The sequence below is a fragment of the Mastigoproctus giganteus genome, chromosome 2 (assembly GCF_048544385.1).
Source record: "Mastigoproctus giganteus isolate SK-2022 chromosome 2, ASM4854438v1, whole genome shotgun sequence".
NCBI lineage: Eukaryota > Metazoa > Arthropoda > Arachnida > Uropygi > Thelyphonidae > Mastigoproctus > Mastigoproctus giganteus.
In genome coordinates this window covers 53,606,531-53,631,159 of record NC_143576.1, presented here as the reverse complement: position 1 = coordinate 53,631,159, position 24,629 = coordinate 53,606,531, and the positions used below count along the sequence as shown (strand labels likewise).

At 38.1% G+C, this 24,629-nt stretch overlaps 1 protein-coding gene across 2 annotated transcripts in view; it reads left to right on the top strand.

The window, feature by feature from the left end:
- LOC150089304 (high affinity cAMP-specific and IBMX-insensitive 3',5'-cyclic phosphodiesterase 8B-like) overlaps positions 1-24,629 on the top strand; it is a 764,745-nt gene that overhangs the window by 600,354 nt on the left and 139,762 nt on the right. For both annotated transcript variants that reach the window (XM_090388973.1, XM_090388965.1), the window contains exon 12: positions 14,392-14,568. In XM_090388973.1, the coding sequence (XP_090245099.1) occupies positions 14,392-14,568 (177 nt within the window). The remainder of the gene's footprint in view (positions 1-14,391; positions 14,569-24,629) is intronic.

The following is a 24,629-nucleotide window of genomic DNA, read 5'->3' as shown; positions in this document are numbered from 1 at the left end:
AGGAACAATGCTGCTTGATGGTTGTGTTAAATGCCTATGGAATTGTGCTCCCTGTTTTTAGGCCTAAATGGATGTCAGATGAATTAATGAGGCTCGTGTGCAGAGAAAAAAAATGTATGGGATGCATATAAAGTATCAGGTGACACAGAAGGCTATGGCAGGTATAAATTAGTCTGTAATCAAGTCACAAAGGAGGTTTGGCAGGCGACGGCAGATTACAATAAATCTTTGGCAAAGGATGCAAAGAAAAACAGCAAAGAGTTTTTTATTTATGTAAACTCTAGAAGGAAAGGGATGAATCAGATTGGACCACTTAACATAGATGGATTGACTATTGATGATCATGCTCAGGTAGCTGATAAACTGAATGAGTATTTTGCATCTACATTCACACACGAGGAGTTATTCAATTTATCAGTTTATCAAATGCTAACAGGGAGCTAAGTGATTTTATAATAACCGAGAGCAAAGTAGAAGAGAAATTGTTGAAGTTAAACATAAGGAAGGCACCAGGGGTGGACGGGATCTATCCAGTTATATTAAAGGAGGCAGCAAAGCAAGTAAGCGAACCCTTAGCCATAATTATGAGAGCTTCCTTGGATTCAGGGATGGTCCCCATGGACTGGAGGTGTGCAAATGTATCACCAATTCACAAAGGGGGTTCAAAAGGTGACAAAAGTAACTACAGACCTGTTAGTTTAACTTGTGTTCCAGGGAAAATAATGGAATCACTGGTTAAAGAAGCATTGCAGGATCATCTAGACAAGACTGCAGTAATAGTTACGACATAGCATGGGTTTGTTAAAAAGAGGTCTTCTCTGACTAATTTGATTGGATACTATGATGTGGTCACAAAGAAACTGAATGCCAAAAATAATTTTGATATCATATACTCTACTTGGATTTCAGGAAAGCTTTTGATACTGTTGCACATGAAAGACTGCTGCACAAATTGTAGAGGTATGACATTAAGGGTAAGTTGCTACAATGGATAAAGGGATGGTTGAGTGGGAGACGACAGAGAGTGGTAATCAGTGGACACTGCTCTTCATAAACAGATGTTATTAGTGGAGTTCCCCAGAGTTCGGTGCTGGTTCCATTGTTGTTTTGTATATTTATCAATGATATTGATAACTGATCTAGATAAGTTGGGAAAATGGGAAGACCCCTAAAACTGTTATAAAAGGGGGAAAAGACAAAATTAAACTTGATAAAACAAAATTGGATTAAAATAAGACTTTGAATGATGAAGAAGATAAGAACCGCCAGTCTCTTGTTAAAGAAGTTCAAGCCAGCACAGCAGAGAACAGTGAGGATTATGGAGTTCTTGATTCCCCAAGTGGTATAGGGGATAAAATAGTTAATGTTTATAGTAGGGAGGGTCAAGGGATTTCTTTTATGGATGGTTTGATCCCCGGAGGATCATTGCATGCCTCGGAGGTGTATGCGATCTTGGCTAAGATAAGAAGTGCTTTAGAAGAAATAATGTCTAAAGAGTCAAGTAAAATGAGGCATCGACATGGGAAGGGTAGTAAGTGTCAAAAATTAAACTTTTCAGGGGAAGCAAAAACAATTTGTGATCATGTTGTTACTGACTTTATTACAACAAATACTTGCAATTTGAAACTATACACTCAGTTTATGTGTTACAAATTCAATTTGAAATATTAGGCACAATTTTGTCTGTAACTTTCTTCATTCTAGGAAGTCCAATATGGAAATCAGTCCTATGTGAAATTATAATTTACTTATGTTTCATGTTAGGCACAGATTTTCCTGTAAAATGCATGATACTTTTCTTCCAGGAAATCCAACATAAGATAATAAGTCCTTTTTTTTAGTCTCATTGATGACTGGTTTTCTTCCAAGGGGTTGTAAGCTCTGCAAGTTGGTGATGACCTTGAACGACTGTCCTTTTTTGAAAATTTCATGCTCTTTCCATGTCATTAAATGACTGTCTCATTTTAATTATAGGGAAATCGGCTCTTGAGAGTTTAATCTGGCTCAGGGTGGTGATTTTAAGAGGAGCCGTGTTTAAAAATTATTCCATTCAGCAGCAAAGTCGAAAAAGTCCTAATCCTTCATCATTATTACATTATTTGTCTTGAAAATTTTAGCACTTCGAACTATTTCAGCTACTTCTTCCAGAACTATGGTCTGACATTGTTTTTTTCTCTTCTCTATGATGCCAAATTCCCTGTCGCACGGCATGTATGAGTGTCCCGAAACCAGGAATTTCAAGTCCACTGAATCAAAATAGTTCTTTGCAATAATATAAATCAGAACCGATAAAGCTATTCGCTTCTTATTTTGGCCTCTGCAGTTATTGCATCCTATTTGTAATTTTTTTTTTGGCAGTGATGTAGGATGAAAGCACTTTAAGGACGCAAGATGCGACCTTGTTCCCACTACAACCAGCAATGCCCTCATGCCACAAGCTCATAAAACTTTACCCTTTGTCACCAAAGTGCACAAGTTGTAATTTGATAGCTGCCTGCTATAAAACATACTTGAATGCATTAAAGTAGGAGTAAAAATTACCTGTTGACATCGTGTTATTGCAGTTGAGAGTTTTTGTAGCCTTCTCTGCTTTTCTTAAATGTAATTCTTTCTTTGAAATCAAGATAAACTTGTTGGGCCCAACTGTGCAATTTATTTAATTCTTTAGTATGTCACAAGTTGTGCAAATATCAGTGCAAAGGCGATGAAATGACAACTTAGGGAACTCTCTTTTAAAAACTCTCCGGTAAAATCTGTGATCAATTTTACAATCAGGGTACAATAATTTGAACTCCTGATACATTCTGTGTATGTTGAGATCAGGACTCAGGTAATGTTTTGATGATTTATGCCAAGAATAATGGCTTTCTTCAGTAGGAAATGACATGATATGAACCTTGATACGCTGTTTATCCTCCTCAGTGTATTTTACCTTGTGGGCATGTGAGTTAGGGTTTTTTCCCAGGTGGGTTTTGAAAATATTGTCCCCCGTCCTCTTTTCTATCAAAGTATAAACACCTTTGTCTGGTAGCCTAACATGTCTTTGAACGATCTGCTGCATACTTGCACTTGACCACTGTCAGAGGGTAAACTATAAGTAACAGAAACTTGCCTCTTACTTGAAGTGGGATCATCGTATTTTCCATGTCTCCCTCTCTGAATGTTGACAATATTAAATAGACCCATTGGAAACGTACCTTACACATCAGACATCTGCTTCCAAAAATCGGCATGAAGTGTGCTTATTTGCCGTTGCATGAAATCACGACACTTGTAACGACAATTACATGTAGCCCGAAAAAGAAAATGTTTGGTTATGTTTATAAAGGTTTCGTAAGTTTGATTATACCCACAACAACAACGACAATAAATTAAGAATCAATATTTAAACTTACCATTTTAAAAGGACGAGGTTTTGGAGGCATGCTGACTTGTAGAAACACCGAATTATAATACAAACAAACACTATCATTCGTTAGTCGGGAAATTCATCGGGAAACCTTATGGACGGCATGAGGGAGTTACTACCTTCTCTGTGCCAACTGCCGTGCACTTGACACAGGAGGCATCTAGCGGCAACGTTTTCAACCTGTTCTGTATTACTTATGGACTAACTACTTTCTCTGTGCTACTGACATTTACTACCTTTTCCATGCAAAAAATGAAAAGTCGAATTTTTGGCACTTACTACCTTTCCCACGTCAATGCCTCAAATAACAAAACCAGCATCTAATAAAATTTATGGTCTCTGGGCTGACATCGGGGGCAGTGACCACAGCTTTGGTTGTGGACAACGAGCGCCTCAAGGTATGAGCCAGGGATCTGGAGGAGAGTGCTTGTCAGATAAAACAAATGTTAGATTGCCAGATTGAACTTCATAAGAAGTCTTATGCAGAGGTAGTGTGGCAGGATCTCAAGTTGGTTGATCCTGTTGTCATCCAGAATAAACCAAGATCCAAACAGAGGACTGACAGTGCAAGATAGATCCTTATCAGTTGCTAGAGGTGTGCCTGATCCTCAGAATCTGATTATTTTTAGGCCTACTGAGGACTCTTCCTTTAGTTCGAGTGAGGATATAAAGCAGAAGGTGACTCAAGTCATTAAGCGTGACCACAAGGAGATGAAAGTAAAAGGTATTCGTCTCCTAAGGAATAGTGGGATCCTTGTGGAGACCACAAATTCGGTGGATGCGAATAGGATCTATTTTGCTTCTGCTTTGAAAGAGATAGGTCTTACAATGGAGAAACCTTGGTTATCTGATCCAACAGTGTTAATATATGGTGTCCCTCGTGAATATGCTAAGGAGCAAATACTTGATGATCTCTTCTCTAAAAACTTAAAATACTATGGTTTCTTGCAGGATGAAGTTAAAGATGAGGTGACTTTCAGATTTAGTTCTGTACTGGGTGCAAAGGTGGTCAGATTTTGTCCTCGTATGATGAGGTATATTTTGAATAGCAATAGAATCTATTTAGTATTTATATCACACAACTTCCGTAGGTTTACAATTGTAAGCAAGTGTTTCCATTGTTTGGAGTATGGCCACTCATCACAATTTTGTTCATTTAAGGCAGTTTCTTGTGGACACTGTGCAGAGAGTGGTCATGTCTACAGAGACTGTCCCTATAAAGAAGACTCTCCAAAATATATCAACTTCAAGAAACGTGGTAAGGATTACAATCATTCTGTAAGGGATGCCAAGTGTCCAGAATACTTAAAAGCGGTACAACTTGCGGACAGCAGAACCAAACATTAGTGATAATGGTTCAAATTCAGCAACAGAGTTGGCTGATGAGAATCCAATTTTAGGTAATATTATATATGAGGGGATAAAAGTTCTTCAGATAAATAAGCCTGTGCTGCAGAGTGGCAATGTATGAGATTAAAATAACAGCATTTTAAAATAATTTTGATATTATTTGCATACAGAAACCCTTTCATTCTTTGCAGGTAGGGGGTGGGCCCACAAAGTTATGGGTTTTCTCACCTTGGCAAGAATTATTCATTTGCTTGAAAAACCTCCAAAAAGTGCCATAGTTGTTTTAAATAATGACTGGTTGTTACCAACATTACAGGTCTGTGCACGGACACTGTGACATGTTTAATGATTTCTACACCTTTCATAAGTTTTAACATTGCATCTGTTTACTGTCCGCCAACTGAAGACATACAATTGACTCTCCATCGTTTGGGCAATATATGTACTAATTTCGCTTCTAAAAATCTTATAATAACAGCAGATCTAAATGCCAAATCCAACTTCTGGCACAGTGATTTTACTGATGATTAGCTCTCAAAGATTTAATTTTATCCTACAACTTAAGTGTGCAAAACTTGCCTGACAAGCCGTTCACATTCTCTACACTGAATGCTGAATCCAACATAGATGTCACTCTTACCACAGTTTAAATAGATGAAATTCTAACTGACTGGGATGTTATTCCAAGCCTTGTGAATAGCGACCACTGCACTATTGTATTTGGTTTTAAGCCTAATGATTCACAGCCACAAGATCTTAGATGTTTCTCAATAAATACCATTAAATGGAACAAATTCAAAGATTACCTTCTCACCATTTTCTCTGCAGATGTAGACAGTTCAAACGTTATGACAGCAATGGAATTTACAAATTTCATCCAGACCCACTGTATTTGGCAATGGAGTACTCAGTCAAAAAAGAAAGCAGACCAGAAGAACTTCTGTTCCTTGGTGGTCTTCAGACTTAAGTAACCTGCAAAAGCAAATTCAACAGGCTAGATAAGAATTCCAGCGACATAGGTTCCTTTCTGCTGAGGATGTTTGTACCTAAAGGGAACATCCTCGGCAGAAAGGCTTACAGTACCTTTACATCCTTAGGCTTACAGTACCCTAAGGAAAAACTATCAAAAGGCAATTGCCATCTCAAAAGAAAGGTGTTGGAAAAATTTCATAATGGATATTGGAAATAAAGAACCATGGGGCTTGGTTTACTGGATATCAAGGAACAAAATGGCTTGTGGAGATGTTTATAACACAGTTAAAGTAGATGGTCAAGAGACTCAAGACTGGATGTCTACAGTGGATTCTATAATTAACAACCTGTTCCCCAAAGATATATTGGATCTAGATTCACCTGAACAAATGCAAATACGTCATGATAATGAAAAATATGAAGGTCTATCGGACATTGAACCCTTTACACGCCTGGATTTGGGCTCTGTTGTGACAAAGCTGAATTGTAAGAAATGCCAACCAAATTGACCTGATTGAGAATACAGTCATAGTTAAATTTTTTGAAATTTTTCCACACATTCTTTTAAATTTGATGACTAAGTGTTTACTAGAAGGAATATTTCATCGTCAATGGAAAATAGCTCTACTAAAGATACTGCACAAGCCTGACAAATTAATATCAGATCCACGGGCCTACAGACCTGTTTCACTTTTAACCAACCTGGGGAAATTGTTTGAGCGAATGTTAGTCCCAAGAATCCAAAAAATGCTAGAAGATCATCAGTTATGTTCAGAAGCACAGTGCGGCTTCAAGAAAGGATGGTCAACTGAAGCTATAAATCTTCTGACCAACTATGTGTCCAACTCACCTGCTAAATACTCGCTGTGTTTGTAGACTTTCAGGGCATGTTTGACACTTTATGGTGGGAAAGTGCCCTCAGGAGCTTGAGATCTGCAGAGTGTGATGCGATCGTACTTTAGCAACAGACATATTAAGGTGGTGGCAAAACATCTTACATATTGGGCTCAGGTTTCAAAAAGATGCCCCCAAGGATCAGTGTTGGGACCTCTCCTCTGGAATGCTGTGTTGGATCAGTGGTTAAAGAGGGAACACAATGGTATCAGTAACAAGGGGCTCATATCTGGTGAGTATGGGCTTGGCACACCAAGGGTCCTGAGCTGGATATCCTCATTCTTCTCTTTCTTGGTGATTCCCCTTCTACTTCTGACTCTCTCTTTCTCTCTCAGGAGGCGTCTCCGTAGCCAGGTGGGAAGGAGCAGCAGTGCGTAGCACACGCTTCTTGATTAGACCGGGGTTTGAGCCCATCACCACCAAATACGGAGGAAGCGGAAAGGTCAGGGAATGATCACCGCATATCTCGGAGCAATATGGCCTTAGTTGCTAATGCTTCTAAAAAAAAAAAACCAAACCAATTCTCTCTCAGGGAAATTCAGAAATTTTTTTTTTGGCTGGTGCAGCATAAGCCTTAGGCTTCCTTGCACCATATAGCTAATAATAATAATAATAGTAAGATAGCCTATGCAGATGACTTGGTGATTGTTACTGATGGAAGCACAAGGAGAATAACTGAAGAGAAAATACTGTCTATCGTGGATGATTTGATGGCATGGGCTACAGTCAACAAACTGAAAATATCCCCCACTAAAACCAGTTTTATGAATTTTAAGAACCATTTTAGCCATAATAGACCACCCAGGATCTGACTAAATAATACCAAAATTCCCTTTTATCCCAAACTAAGTATTTGGGTATCACCTTAGATGATAAACCCAGCTTTCTGCCTCATGTGTCAAAACTTAGGGACAGAATCCATTTTTTCACAGCCTCAGTTATCAGAGTCTCCAGGAAAGAGTGGGGATTAGCATTAGCATTAGCATTAGTAGAGGCATATGATGCAAGAAAGCAAGCTTATTCAGCATCAGCCAAAAAAAAAAAAAAAAACACACCACTCCCATTTCACCCCTCCGTTCGCTCAAAATACCTGTCCAGTTGAGCCTTAAATTTGTTTAGGCTATCAACTTCAACACAAGTGATGGAAGTCGGTTCCACCAACCAACCACCCGCTAGCCAAAGGCAAATTTCCACACATCTATCCGACATCCATCCTTCCTCAATTTGAATTTATGCCCTCTGAGCTGATTACTCTGAGCAAGATGAAGAATCCCATTGGCATTGAGCATGCTCAAACCATTCAAAGCCTTATACACCTCTATCAGATCACCTCGCCGGTGCCTAGTCTCCAGACACTGCAATTTGCAAAACTTAAGCCTTTCTTCGTAAGAGCAACCCTTTGTTCCATTCACTAATCTTGTTGATTATCAAAGAAAACTTTGAACCTTTACTATAAACCATATTTTTGCCTATTATATCATATGCAGCAAGTGTTTGGTACCAAAAAGTATCAAAGGTAAAAGTGAAACAGAAACTTATTTCCACACAAAGATCAGTTCTTCTGATGATCAGTAATATTCCAAGGACTGTTTCAAACAACGCACTCCAAATACTTGATGGTATGATTCCTGTAGATTTATATATTACTTTCTGGGGTTTGATTTACTACCTAAAAAAAAGGATAGTCTAAACATTGCTTGGAATTATGACTGACCCAGCCAGTGACTTTAAAAGGGAGAAGAAAAGGCTTTGGAAGGAATTTACTGTTGTCTGGCAAAAAATATGGGATGAATTTGAATTTGGGCTTGTAACAAGAAAGTATATTGTACAAGTGGAATTCTCAACAACCCCTGGAGTTATTTTGTGGTTTAGGCCTTCCATGTCAACTTCTTATCTGCTAACAGGGCACGGGTCCCTCCGGGCTAAGTTATTTGAGCATGGTCTGGAGCCTGATCCGTACTGCACATGTGGGGAATATGAAATGTGGATCCATGTACTTCTGAACTGTCCATTGTACTCCCAACCTAGAGCGGATTTAATGTCTGTGGTTCCAAACTTATTGGAGAACAATGAAAATATCTTAGTTGAAGACCCTAATAACTTTACTGCTCTGCAAACCTTCTCAAGAACAGTTTCATATTGAGGACTCAGCTAAGAACTTCAGCTTCTCCTGGGAATTGACTTCACTAAAGACCAAAAGAAAAAAGGTTTATGTGTAAACAGAAGATTTATGTGAATTGTTATTGTGTTGATTTATGTCAACTATTATTGTGTTGACTTATGTTAATTGTTATTGACAAGATTTATGTTAATTGTTATTCACAAGATTTATGTTAATTGTTATTCACAAGATTTATGTAAATTTATGTCAATCTTTACAATATCATATTGTAAAGATTGGTTTCTGTGAAACACAAGGTTTATGAGAAATATTTAGTAGCTATCTCATTGTGCTTGTCGGTAGGTTTGAAAGTTCTAGCGGACAGACTAAACAGTGTTGTTAATTGTCCATTGTATGTAATTTAATTCTATATTATTTTCCTGGTTCTGAGGAATTCAGAAACTCTGAGCATTTTTAAAACAAGTGTTGTATATATCTGTTTAATATGCCTCTACTAATGCTAATGTCTGGAGTCTTCATTTTAGGAAGGTAGGAAGGATGTAGAGCTGCTGGAATGAGTACAGAGAAGGGCAGCATGATTAGTGAATGGAACAAAGGGTTGCTCTTAAGAAGAAAGGCTAAAGTTTTGCAAATTACAGTGTCTGGAGACTAGGCACCTGTGAAGTAATTCGATTGAGGTGCATAAGGCCTTGAATGGTTTAAGCAAGCTCAATGCTGATGGGAGCTTGCAAGCTCAATGCTCAATTCTTCTTCTTGCCCAGATTAATTTCCTTAGGGGATATAAATCCAAATTGAGGAAAGACAGTTGTAGAATAGATGTGCAGAAATTTGCCTTTAGCCAGCAGGTGGTTGATTGCTGGAACAAACTTCTAGCTGTCATTGTAGAAGTTGACAGCTTAAATAAATTCAAGGCAGAACTAGACAAACATTTGGAGTGAATGGATGGATGATATATGAAGGGTTTTTTTTTTTTTTTTTTTTTGGTTGATGCTGTATAAGCTTGCTTTCTTGCATCATATGCCTCTTATTAATGCTAATGACAATTTCTGTTACTCGGTGGTAGTGAGGATAATTTATGGAAGTTCTCCACTCGTAATTCACTTGTCGGCATCTACTGGTATTGCACTACATCTGGTGGGTGTGGGACTTGTGCATTCGGCACAAACAGATAACGTAAACTCTGGCCTAGAAAAGGGCACCAGGCAGAGCTGCCTTGTATTAGCGGTGGTATAAAACCTCACACATGTTTTTAGGCTAGCTTTGCAGAGGTTCTATGCCAAAACAGACTAACTAGGTGGAGATGGGCTTTTGCCTAGGGGCCACCCTTGAGTCTGGGATACGCGTACGCAATGCACTGGGAGGCCAAATGTAATATAGCATCTTATATATGTGTAACGAAAATGTTAATATATATATTCTTGTAAAGTATTGTACAGTATATATATATGTAATAATTGTGTGTACAAATAAATGGAAAATGGAAATGATGGTTCTTCTAGGTGGTAATTTTGTAGGAGCGTAATTAATATCAGAACAATTTTTTATTAGGCCCATAAACTATCAATTTATAGCAGTGAAAAATGGTTCCCCAATGATTTTATAATGTAACTGTGTCACATAGTATGAGGGGGTGGAGTTCAAAAAAGATTTGTATTCACCCAGAAGTAGTTGTAATAGAAGGTTGAAACAAGCACCACATATTACTTTTTTTCAACATTGTCACCAGACAAAATGACACTTTTTTTCTAACACTCAGTACACTTCCACAGGCCACTTTTTTCAGAATTCCACTATCTCTCCTTTAAACCATAACTCAGAAGCAGAAATCACCTCATCATCAGCAGCAGAGTGTTTTCCATGAAGAAAAGACTTCACATCAGGAAAGAGGAAGAAATGCGAGGGTGCAAGGTTGGGGGAATAAGTGGGATGCAGCAATATTTCGGTTTTTCGTGGCACATCGATATTTCATTGCACCCTTTTCTTCTTCTGGTAAGGGGTCAGCGTCACCTTGCAAATCCTTGGTTGAACCTTGCCCTTGATATTATATATTTTTTTTGTAACTTTCTTTTTGACCAATGAAAAAAGGCCCATAATGCAAAAACTATCACTAGTCAGTAAACAAGAGATGACAGTAATGTCAATCATAAAATCAGTTTCGTTCAACTCTGAATGAATAAGATGAATAATATTCTATTTAAAATTAACACTGTAGTTATTTATTGGGTGCTGCTAAGCGGAATGATATTCAATATTGATACAGCAAACTTCATCCTTTGTTAATTGATCAGGTAAAAAGTAAATGAAATATCTAAATACTGTTTGTGAAAACATCATATAATATTTAAACCATAATGTTTAAGCATCATACTTATCATCATGCATATTTAAGTGCATATTTTTTGGAGGGGATTCTTCACATTTCCATTGTTTTGACATTTGTTTAGTTTCAAGATCTTAGTGATGGCTCCAAGTTTCATCCATAATGACCAGCTGCAAAAAAACTCCTCTTCCTTTTCCTGCCACATTGATAACATTTCTTGTGCACGTTGTGCCTTTCATTCTTTTTGTAAAGGGTTAGAAGTCTGGGAACCCATCTAGCAGACACTTTCCTCATAAGCTACTGTTGATGATTGATGGTCTCCACAGTCTTTACACTAATTTGGAGTTTTGCAGCTAGTTCTTTGATGCTAATATGGCAGTCTTCCAGGATTAATGCCTCATTCTTTGCAACACTTTCTTCTGTTACAGCAGTTGCTGGCTGCAAGGGAGAAAAAAAAGAATTATCAGATTGAAACCAAAATTTGTGCGGTTGCTATAGAGATTTTGAGATATCAAACAAAAAAAATTTATCTCTCTAACACAGCTACTTCTGGGTGAATGCAAATCTTTTTAGAACTCCTCTCATACATTAACATAATTTAAAATAATGTAGTTCCACTGCTGTCAAAGAAGTGGGGTTATTGTCTAGTGGGGTTACAAAAATAATAACAAATAATTGTTATTATTTTTGTATCTTCTAGTTTCATGTGTTACTGTAATTAAATTTAGATTAAAATCAGCCTAGAGAAGCAAAGAAAAGAGTTCTGAGTAGCGGAATGTTTTAGTTTGGGGGAGAACTGCTGGAGGGCAGTTCTTCTATGAATCAGGAATATTGTGTCCTGATCATACATTGCAGCTTTGGGCTGGAGTTTAAATGGGAAATTTATTGTGCAAAATGCATGTGTGGAATAGGATAGGTTTGTCTGCCAGGGAAATAAAGTTAATGATAATGTAGAGCAGCTATCATATTTTAAGGGCACAAAAGGTGATATTTCTAAACATCTGTTTAGAAATATCACCTTTTCAGGAAGGACAGATGTAGAATAGATGTGCGGAAAATTTCCTTTAACCAGCGGGTGGTTAATTTCTTGAACAAACTTCCATCTTTCGTTGTGGAAGTTGATAGGTTAAATAAATTTAAGGAGGATCTGGACAAATATTTAGAGGGGATTGTTTTGTAATTTTTTTTTTTTTTTTGGCTGATGCTGCATAAGCTCATACACTTGCTTTCTTGCACCACATGCCACCACTACACTACTACTTATGTAAACTCTAGGAGGAAGGGGATGAATCAGATTGGTCCACTCAATATTGATGGTTCAACTGTTGATGATCCTGCTCTGGTAGCTAACAGACTAAATGAATATTTTGCATCTACATACACACATAAGGAGTTATTCAGGGAGGGGAATGCCAGAGGTGTATTAAACTCTGGCAGTAAGCTAGATAATCTTGTAATAACTGAGAGTAAAAATAAGATAAAATAAGAAGATAAAAATAAGAACGGCACCTGTGGTGAATGGAATCTATCCAGTTATATTAAAGGAGGCAGCAAAGGAAGTAAGAAAACTCTTAGCCATAATTTTGAGAGCTTCCTTGGACTCAGGGGAGGTACCCATGGACTGGAAATGTGCAAATGTGACCCCAATCTACAAAGGAGGATCAAATAATCTACAATCCCCAATCTGCAAGTAATTACAGACCTGTTAGTTTAACTTCTGTTCCAGGAAAATTAATGGAAGCACTGGTTAAAGAAGCAATGTAGGATCATATAAACACGATTTCAGTTATAGCTTGGAATCAGTGTGGATTTGTTAAGGGAAAGTCTTGTCTGACCAATTTGATTGGATACTATGATGTAGTTACAAAGGAACTGGATGCAAAGAATAATTTTGTTATCATATATTTGGATCTTAGAAAGGCTTTTGATACTGTTGCACATGGAAGATTTCTCCCCAAATTGGAGCAGTGTGGCATTGGAGGCAAATTGCTGCTATGGATAAAGGGATGGTTGAATGGGAGAAGACAGAGTGGTAATCAATGGACACTACTCTTTGTGGACTAATGTCTCCCAGAGTTCAGTGATGGGTCCATTGTTGGTTTTTCTGTATTCATTTATGATATTGATGATGGTATATCAGGCTTAATGTCCAAGTTTGCAGATGATATGAAGGTCGGCAGGGTTGTTAATGACACAAATGAGGTATGCTGCTGCAACAGGATCTAGAAAAGTTGAGCAGATGCGCTGAGAGGTGGCAATTGAAATTTAACATTGACAAATGTAAAGTACTGCATATGAGAAGCAGTAACCCCAGAGTAATGTACAACTGTGTGGTACTACACTGACAATTATAGATAGTGAAAAGGACCTGGAGGTAATTGTGCAGGCAGATATGAAGTTTTCTGAGCAGTGAAGATGGTCTGCAAGAGTAGCTCATAAGGAGGGATAAGGAGGTGATTATCTCCTTGTATAAGGCAATGGTCAAGCCACACCTTGAATACTGTATACAGGTCTGGAGGTATCATTTTAAGAAGGATGTAGAGATGCTGGAATGAGTACAGAGAAGGGCAACAAGATTAGTGAATGGAACAAAGGGTTGCTCTTACGAAGAAAGGCTTGAGTTTTGCCAATTACAGTATCTGGAGACTTGGCACATGTGAGGTGATCTGATAGAGGTGTATAAAACCTTGAATGGTTTGAGCATGCTCAATGCCGATGGGATTCTTCCTCTTGCTCAGAATAATCACCTGAGAGGGCATAAATTCAAATTGAGGAAAAACAGATGTAGGATAGATGTGTGGAAATTTGCCTTTAGCCTGCGGGTAGTTGGTTGGTGTAACAGACTTCCATCCCTCGTTGTGGAAGTTGATAGCCTAAATAAATTTGAGGCTCAGCTGGACAGGTATTTTGAAGGAACGGAGGGCTGAAATGGGAGTGGTTTTTTTGGCTGATGCTGAATAATTTTGCTTTCTTGCATCAAATGCCTCTACTAATGCTAATGCTAAATGGTAATGCTAATAAAATGAAATCATACTATATGTTTTGATCATTTTCTAGTTGATTATATTTCAAAATATACTACTTATTTGATAGATTTTGCTTTAAAGTTGTGTATATGTATGTCGTATTTAAAATTACATTTCTTTATAAATGTGTAATTAATATAGATTAGATGTATTTTTATATATGTCTTGTTTATTTATATTACTTAACTTTTGTATATCAATTTTCAATAAATGGTATTTTATTCAGTTTATTATTTTACATGTTAGACATTTTAAAATTTAATCATTTTCATTTTGAATAGAATCAAAATATTTTCAGGTTATTAATATGTTATTGGCCACACAAGAAAACAGTCCAGTGTTTGTAGCACAAGCTCTAGATAGGGTCTTGGAAATTCTTCGTAGTACTGAACTGTATTCTCCTCAGTTTAGTTCTCTACACTGCAGCCACCCAGAGGACCAATTAACATCTGATCTTGTTAGTGGTTTGATTACGGTATGTATTAAGTTTTTGGAAATATATAGGGTAATTCAAAAGCAGGTGGTCGGCTTCATGAAGCTTTTACGTTATTCTGAGTTAAGCTAGTAAAACTTACCAAGCACTGAAATGTAGCCATAAAAATCATAATATTGACTGCAACATTTCAATGTGCCTTTTTTTTTTTTTTTTTTTTTGCCAGCCATGGAGCATTCATCCCAGTGAAAGTAAATGTCCTGCTGCACCTACTCTAACTTATTTACATTATGTGATCATTAACTAACTACTTGGATTGTATTTTTTAATATATGCACATTTGCTGGTAATGGATAATTTTTATCCCTAAATAATTTTTATCACTTTGTTTGAATTTTTTCTCCTCCAGAGAAAAAAATTGAAACAAATCCCTGAAACTTCTAAAAAAATTGCTTAATCTTAATACAAAAAAAAATTTGGTATTTGAGATTCAGGGATTGTGCTGGCTATGGAATTTTAATGCCTTTTTCAGTCTCCACCCATTTTGAAGGTTAATATCCAGAAGAGAGAATGGGGGTGAACAATATTTTGTTGGTATATAGTCTGAGTCATCTTAAGTGATCAGTGGTAGAACATATTTTCTAACAGATCGAGATTTACAACTGTGGTGATTGTTTTTTTCCCATAAAGAAAACAGTTCATAAATCTTTGTGTGGTTGAAAGCGTACACAGTTTGCATGCAGCAGTTCCAAAGTGAATGCAAAATACATTCACTTCAAGACATAAATATAAAACAAAACAAAACAAAATATAAATATAAAAATATAAATATAAAACAAAACAAAACAAAACAAAACAAAATAAAACACAATATAAAAATTTATATGTTATATAAACTTCATAATAAGCATGTGATTTTTTTCACTTTCTCAGATTTTAATAAATATTTTGTTTGTCCACCAGTTGATTTAAATGAAAAGTGTACTTATGCAGTCTACTCAAAAAATATCCAGACTACTATAGTATAGTGAAGTTGTTTGTTTGTTATTTGGTTTTTAGGAGCATTAGCAACTAAGGCCATATTGCTCCGGGATATGCGTTGGTCATTCCCTGACCTTTCTGCATCCTCCGCATTTGGTGGTGACGGGCTCGAACCCCAGTCTAATCAAGAAGCGTGTGCTACGCACTGCTGCTCCTTCCCACCTGGCTATGGAGGCGCCAGTATAGTGAAGTGAGCATACTTATTGGGTAGATGAATTAATCCCCTTTGAAATAGTTGACACACTTAATCAGTGATTTATTCACTTTTTGAAGCACTGCTGGAAAGTTGATTTCAAAATTACCAAAACAGAGCCAATATTCACAGATCAGCAGTCCCAGTATTCACAGATATGACATGGTGTCATATCTGTGAATACTGGGATTGCTGAAATTCAGTGATTCCATGCTTGGTCAAAAAACTATGCAACTAGGAGTGATATGCAATGATGCATTATCGTAGTGAATTATGTCTCGGGAATTTCATTCTTGCAATAATTTTCTTCACACCATATCAACAAAGGTCCTATGCAGTTGCTGTAACTTTTTTTTTTTTTTTGGGTTAGAGAATGGGATCTTCCACTGGAATGATTGTGTTTGGTTTCAGGATCATACACTTAAACCCACATTTCATCTCCAATTATGATAGATTTCAAAAAATGTCTCCTAATCAGTGTTCATGTTCAAAGAAATTGGAAGCTGAGTGCTAGGGGCATTTATGTTGCGTCCGTTTTATGGCATGAACTTTGCAGAAACCTACTTTTAAGTGTAAAGTTTTCATTCAAATGAAATGACACGAACAGTGGACACAACTTTCTTCAGTGATTTCATAAACAGATAATCTTTGACACATGATTCCATCATATTGAAGTTGATCACCTTCCAGATCATGAACCACTTTCTATATCCTTTTTGAAATGGCAGTGTCTGCCAATAGCTTGTGTATGGCCATTGCAGAGTCCTCACATGCTATTTTGATCAGATGTTTTTTTTGGGGTTTTTCTGATTTTAAAGCAAAAATTTAATGTGCACATGTACATGTTTAGTGCATTCAGATATTTTGAAATACCATGAGATATGAAGACATGTCTTTGTTATTTGCTGACAATAACTGACCACTGTAAGTGAACAGCTTATGCATGAAGGTAAGGATGAAATGTATTATGCTTCAATGTAAAGCATTCTGTTATCCCAACCCTGAACAATGAGAAAAATCTAGATACTTTCTGGACAGTCCTCTTATTGCTGAAGATGAAGATGAAATGAATAGTGAAACTTCCTTTGTTGTCCATCTGCTTGAAAACTTTGATGTGGATGTGCTAATACTTGTCATCAGTAATAGCACATAGCATCTGCTGCCTTTAATACGAGTTTAGTTTCAACCATTTTTTTCAAAATTCTCTACATAGTTGGGATACTTTGAGTTCATGATGTGTTGATTATCTAGGATTTTTAACCAGAGCTGTCCTGATGTTTAAGATTTATACATGGTCTTTCATATTTTTTGCAGATAAAGAACAGGCTGTGTGAATAAATTCTCTATGGCAGTTTTAAAGGGAATGGCTCAGCTCCTGGGAAACTCTTTTCCTTGTCATGTGCAAATATTTTTTTTGAACTTATTGCAGGCTTATTGTTAAAACTGAAAAATTCAAAATCATTCTGTTCCCCAAAAGTTAACACTTTTTTGTTAACACCAAGGCTCATATCTGTTGATCACCAATAAAAAAATTACAGCTTTCATTCATCAGTATGTTTCAAAATGCATACCAAGCTCAAAATACATCGTTGTAGGCTAATATAGTTTTGAACCTGCATTGAAGTTGCTATGATTTGAATTATCCCATATTTAAATATACATTATTATAAAAGTGTTTAGCATGTGCTGAATATATTTTTCATTTAATTATAGTATTAGTTAGTAGTGGCAAATGATGCAAGAAAGCAAGCTTATACAACATCAGCCAAAAAAAAAAAAAAAACTTCCCGTTTCACCTATCCATTTCCTCCAGTAGTTTGTTTAGTTCTTCCTTGAATTTATTTAAGCTATCCAGTTCCACAACAACAAATGAAAGTTTGTTCCAGCAATCAACCACACACTCATAACAGCCACTATTCACCTAGTCATAATTATGCTTTTATAATTAATATAATCCACCTCAGGTGCCTTTCTTATGTTTAACTTCCACAATTTTTTGCTTACTTCCTTTTCTGCCTTCTTTAATATAATTTAATATAATCCACCCCAGGTGCCTTTCTTATGTTTAACTTCCACAATTTTCCCTCCAGTTCCTCTCAGTTATTACAAAGTCATTTAGCTCCCTATTAGAGTTTGATAAACTTCTGGCCTCCACTTCTCTACAGAATTCCTCATGTGTCATGTAGATGCAAAATACTCATTAAGTTTGTTAGCTACCTGAGCAGGATTATCAACAGTTGAACCAGCGATATCAAGTGGACCAATCTGATTCTTCTCCGTCCTTTTAGAGTTTACATAAGTAAAGAAGTCTTTGCTGTTTTTCTTTGCATCCTTTTGCCAAAGTTTTCTCGTAATCTGCCTTTGCTTGCTTAACCTCCTTTTTTTAGACTAGCTTATATCTACCATAGGTGCGGTAGATGTGAATGTAAAATGTGGAGGTGCTCCTTCAGTCTGAAACCACATATTGACACATACACTTAAAGAAACACATTCCAGAAGTATTGGCAATGTTCTCAGCAAAAACTGTAAGTAATGATCAGTTTACGGAAGCAGGGAACTCATGATGAATAAAGATATTTTTTTAAAGATACCAGGGTATGTCTGCCAGGGGTAAAGGTTGATGACGTTGTAGAGCGGATATCATCTTTTAAGGGCACAAAAGGTAATATAGTTGTACACGTTGGCACTAATGATATTAAGAGTAGGAGACTGGCGGAATTACTTAACAAGTACAGGTCACTGTTGAAAAAAAGCCGTGAATTACGGTTGAATTTGAAAGTGTCTGCAATTCTGCCCAGACACGATAGGAGGGAGTATATGATGAGAGCCCTGTCAATCAATTCGGCCCTGGAAGGATTGTGCAAGGCTCAAGGGGTAGAATTTTTTACAGCCTGGTCTGTACTTGTTAACAGGAGAGACTGCTTCTACAGGGATGGGATACACTTAAATAGAAAGGGTGCAAGAATGTTTGCTGATGCTATCGAGGCAGTGTTAGGTGGGTCGGAAAACTGCTAGATTGGGGGGATACAAGGACTAATAGATTAACAGTAGCCACTGGCAGAGGTGAAAGTGATTCTTGCACTGCTTCTATTGGAATGAGCCACAGCCTGGAAAATAAGATGCAGGATATTTCAGAGACTGCTGGGAATCATTGGGGAACAAATAGGTTGTGTTAGGGTACCTAAGAAAAAGAACAGGTGCATGTATACTTGCGTGTACACCAATGCTAGGAGTTTAGTAAATAAATTTGATGAATTTGAGGTATTGCTCAAAACATCAAAGGCAGATATTGTGGGGATTTCAGAGACATCGTTTCACACAGATATATAAGGAATGCAGAACTGGAATTTGGGGAGTACAATGTCTACAGAAAGGATAGACAGGGTAGGAAGGGAGGAGGGGTTATGCTATTAGTTAAGAAATACATAAAATCCAAGGAAGTGAAGCCAGTCGACATTGCTGGACAGTGCAGTGTCGAGTCAGTTTGGGGTGGTAAGTTTGTCGAGTCAGTTTGGGGACATAAGCATTGGGAGATCAAAATTGAGAGTAGGAATGTGCTATAGGCCTAATGACTCTGATGAGTATAATAAGAAACTGTACGGGGAAATAGAGTGGGCCAGTAAATCAGAGAGTCTTATAATGGGGGATTTTAATTTCCCAGATATTGACTGGACACTCACACACTAGCAAGGCTTTTGTGGATTTATCGGATGATTGTTTTCTACATCAGCATGTTCAGGAGGCAACTAGAGGGAGTAATACTCTTGATTTGATTATCAGTAGTGATTCTTCATGCATTAAGAATCTGCAGATAAATGAACCACTAGGTGGCAGTGATCACAGTGTGCTGAAGTGGGATTTACTCAAAGAGGTAACTGCCATTAGGGGTGAAGGGAAGGGTTATTGCTTTCGTAAAGGCGACTACAATGGACTGAGACAATATTTAAATTCTATACAGTGAGACCAACTGATGATGTTCCCAACAGCAAATGCAAAATGGGAAGCATTCAAAGAACTTATCTTGGAAGCTACTAGGCTTTACATACCAACTAAGAAATATTGTTCAAGGTTTAGTCCTAAATGGATGTCAGATGAGGCATATGGCAGAGAAGAAACTAATGAGCCATATGGCAGAGAAGAAACATGAATGGGATACATACAAATTAACACATGACACAGAAGCCTATGATAGATACAAGTTGATCTGTAACCAAGTTACCAAGGAGGTTAGGCAGGCGAAGGCAGATTACGAGAAATCTTTGGCAAGGGATGCAAAGAAAAACAGCAAAGAGTTCTTTACTTATGTAAACTCTAGAAGGAAAGGGATGAATCAGATTGGGCCACTTGATATCGATGGGTAAGCTGTTGATGATCCTGCTCAGGTAGCTAAGAAACTGAATGAATATTTTGCATTGACATTCACACATTAGCATTAGCATTAGTAGAGGCATTTGATGCAAGAAAGCAAGCTTATGCAGCATCAACCAAAAAAAAAAAAAAAAAAAAAAAAACCACTTCCACTTCACCCCTCTGTTCGTTCAAAATACCTGTCCAGCTGAGCCTTAAACTTATTTAGGCTATCAACCTCCACCACAAGGGATGGAAGTCTGTTCCACCAACCAACCACCCGCTGGCTAAAGGCAAATTTCCGCACGTCTATCCTACATCTGTCTTTCCTCAATTTGAATTTATGCCCTCTCAGGTGATTTTTCTGAGCTAGAGGAAGAATCCCATCAGCATTGAGCATGCTTAAACCATTCAAGGCTTTATACACCTCTATCAGATCACCTCGCTGGTGCCTAGTCTCCAGACACAGTAATTTGCAAAACTTAAGCCTTTCTTCGTAAGAGCATCCCTTTGTTCCATTCACTAATCTTGTTGCCCTTCTCTGTACTCGTTCCAGCAGCTCTACATCCTTCTTGAAATGAGGCCTCCAGACCTGTATACAGTACTCTAGGTGTGGCCTGACCATCGCCTTATACAATGGAATAATCACCTCCTTATCCCTGCTGGAAAAATTCCTGTATATCATTGACAATACTCCATGAGCTACTCTTGCAGCCCGTCTGCACTGCTCAGAGAACTTCATATCTGCCTGCACAACCACCCCCAAGTCCCTTTCATTCTCTACCACTGTCAGTGTAGTACCACAGAGTTGATACGTTGCTCTGGGGTTGCTGTTTCCCATGTGTAGTACTTTACATTTGTCAATGTTAAACTTCATTTGCCACCTCTCAGCCCATCTGCTCAACCTTTCCAGATCCTGTTGCAGCAGCACAGTGTCAGTAGTGTCCTTGACAACCCTGCCAACCTTTGTATCATCTGCAAACTTGGACATTAAGCCCGATATACCATCATCAATATCATTTATAAATACAGAAAACAATAATGGACCCAACACTGAGCCCTGAGGGACTCCACTAATAACATCAGTCCACGATGAGCAGTGTCCATTGATTACCACTCTCTGTCTTCTCCTCCTCAACCACCCCTTTATCCATAACAGCAATTTGCCTCCAATGTCACACTGCTCCAATTTGTGTAGCAGTCTTCCATGTGCAACAGTATCAAAAGCCTTTCTAAGATCCAAGTATATAATATCAAAGTTATTCCCTGCATCCAGTTCTTTTGTGACTGCATCATAGTATCCAATCAAGTTGGTCAGGCAAGACTTCCCCTTAACAAAACCATGCTGTGTCTGAGCTATAACTGAAGTCTTGTCTAAATGATCCTGCAGTGCTTCTTTAACCAGTGCCTCCATTAATTTTCCTGGAACAGAAGTTAAGCTCACAGGTCTATAATTATATGTGTCAGCCTTAGATCCTCCTTTGTGAATTGGGGTCACATTTGCACATTTCCAGTCTATGGGTACCTCCCCTGAGTCCAAGGAAACTCTCAAAATTATGGCTAAGGGTTTGCTTACTTCCTTTGCTGCCTCCTTTAATATAACTGGATAGATCCCATCCACCCCGGGTGCCTTTCTTGTGTTTATCTTCAACAGTTTCTCCTCCACTTTGCACCCAGTTATTTCAAGATTCTGTAGCTTACTGCTAGAGTTGAATACACCTCTGGCATTCCCCTTGCTGAATAACTCCTCATGTGTGAATGTCGATGCAAAATATTCATTTAGTTTGTTAGCTACCTGAGCAGGATCATCAACACTTGACCCATCAATATCAAGTGGACCAATCTGTTTCATCCCCTTCCTTCTAGAGTTTACACAAGTAAAGAACTCTTTGCTGTTTTTCTTTGCATCCCTTGCCAAGGATTTCTCGTAATCTGCCTTCGCCTGCCTAACCTCCTTGGTAACTTGGTTGCATATCAACTTGTATCTATCATAGGCTTCTGTGTCATGTGTTAATTTGTATGTATCCCATGCATTTTTCTTCTCTGCCATATGCCTCATTAGTTCATCTGACATCCATTTTGGCCTAAACCTTGAACAATATTTCTTAGTTGGTATGTAAAGCTTAGTAGCTTCCAAAATAAGTTCTTTGAATGCTTCCCATTTTGAATTTGCTGTTGGTAACATCATCAGTTGGTCCCACTGTATAGAATTTAAATACTGTCTCAGTCCATCGTAGTCGCCTTTACGGAAGCAATAACCCTTCCCTTTACCCCTAATGGTAGTTACCTCTTTGAGTAAATCCCACTTGAGCACACTGTGATCACTGCCACCTAGTGGTTCATTTATCTGCAGATTCTTAATGCATGAAGAATCACTGCTGATAATCAAATCAAGAGTATTACTCCCTCTAATTGCCTCCCGAACATGCTGATGTAGAAAACAATCATCCAATAAATCCACAAAAGCCCTGCTAGTGTGTGAGTAACCAGCCCCCAAATTCCAGTCAATATCTGGGAAATTAAAATCTCCCATTATAAGACACTCTGATTTACTGGCCCACTCTATTTCCCTGTACAGTCCCTTATTATACTCATCAGAGTCATTAGGCCTATAGCACATTCCTACTCTCAATTTTGATCTCCCAATGTTTATGTCACACCAAACTGACTCCACATTGCACTGTCCAGCGATGTCGACTGGCTTCACTTCCTTGGTTTTTATGTGTTTCTTAACTAATAGCATAACCCCTCCCCCCTTCCTATCCTGTCTATCCTTTCTGTAGACGTTGTACTCCCCAAATTGTAGTTCTGCATCCCTTATATCTGTGTGACACCACGTCTCTGATATCCCAACAATATCTGCCTTCGATGTTTTGAGCAATACCTCAAATTCATCAAGTTTATTTACTAAACTCCTAGCATTGGTGTACACGCAAGTATACCTGCACCTGTTTCTATTCTTAGCTACCCTAACACAACCCATGTGTTTACTTGTACCGCAATGGCTCCCAGCAGTCTCTGAAATACCATGCATCTTGTTTTTCAGGCTTCTGCTCATTCTAATAGAAACATGAGGAGTTATTCAGCAAGGGGAATGCCAGAGGTGTATTCAACTCTGGCAGTAAGCTAGAGAAGCTTGTAATAACTGAGAGTAAAGTGGAGGAGAAATTGTTGAAGATAAATATAAGAAAGGCACCTGGGATGGATGGGATCTATCCAGTTATATTAAAGGAGGCAGCAAAGGAAGTAAGCAAACCCTTAGCCATAATTATGAGAGCTTCCTTGGACTCAGGGGAAGTACCCATGGACTGGAGATGTGCAAATGTGACCCCAATTCACAAAGGAGGATCAAAGGGCGACACAAGTAATTATAGACCTGTTAGTTTAACTTCTGTTCCTGGAAAATTAATGGAGACACTGGTTAAAGAAGCACTGCAGGATCATCTAGACAAGACTTCAGTTATAGCTCAGACACAGCATGGTTTTGTTAAGGGGAAATCTTGCCTGACCAATTTGATTGGATACTATGATGCAGTCACAAAAGAACTGGATGCAGGGAATAACTTTGATATTATACACTTGGATCTTAGAAAGGCTTTTGATACTGTTGCACATGGAAGACTGCTGCACAAATTGGAGCAGTGTGGCATTGGAGGCAAATTGCTGCTATGGATAAAGGGGTGGTTGAGGGGGAGAAGACACAGAGTGGTAATCAATGGACACTGCTCATCGTGGACTAATGTTATTAGTGGAGTCCCTCAGGGTTCAGTATTGGGTTCATTATTGTTTTCTGTATTTATAAATGATATTGATGATGGTATATCGAGCTTAATGTCCAAGTTTGCAGACGATACGAAGGTTGGCAGGGTTGTCAAGGACACTACTGACACTATGCTACTGCAACAGGATCTGGAAAGGTTGAGCAGATGGGCTGAGAGGTGGCAAATGAAGTTTAACATTGACAAATGTAAAGTACTACATATGGGAAACAGCAACCCCAGAGCAACGTATCAACTCTGTGGTACCACACTGACAGTGGTAGAGAATGAAAGGGACCTGGGGGTGGTTGTGAAGGCAGATATGAAGTTTTCTGAGCAGTGCAGACAGGCTGCAGGAGTAGCTCATGGTGTATTGTCGATGATATATAGGAATTTTTCTAGCAGGGATAAGGAGGTGATTATTCCCTTGTATAAGGCAATGGTCAGACCACACCTAGAGTACTGTATACAGGTCTGGAGGCCTCATTTCAAGAAGGATGTAGAGATGCTGGAACAAATACAGAAAAGGGCAACAAGATTAGTGAATGGAACAAAGGCGTGCTCTTACGAAGAAAGGCTTAAGTTTTGCAAATTACAGTGTCTGGAGACTAAGCACTGGCGAGGTGATCTGGTAGAGGTGTATAAAGCCTTGAATGGTTTGAGCATGCTCAATGCTGATGGGATTCTTCCTCTTGCTCAGAATAATCACCTGAGAGGGCATAAATTCAAATTGAGAAAGGACAGATGTAGGATAGACGTGAGGA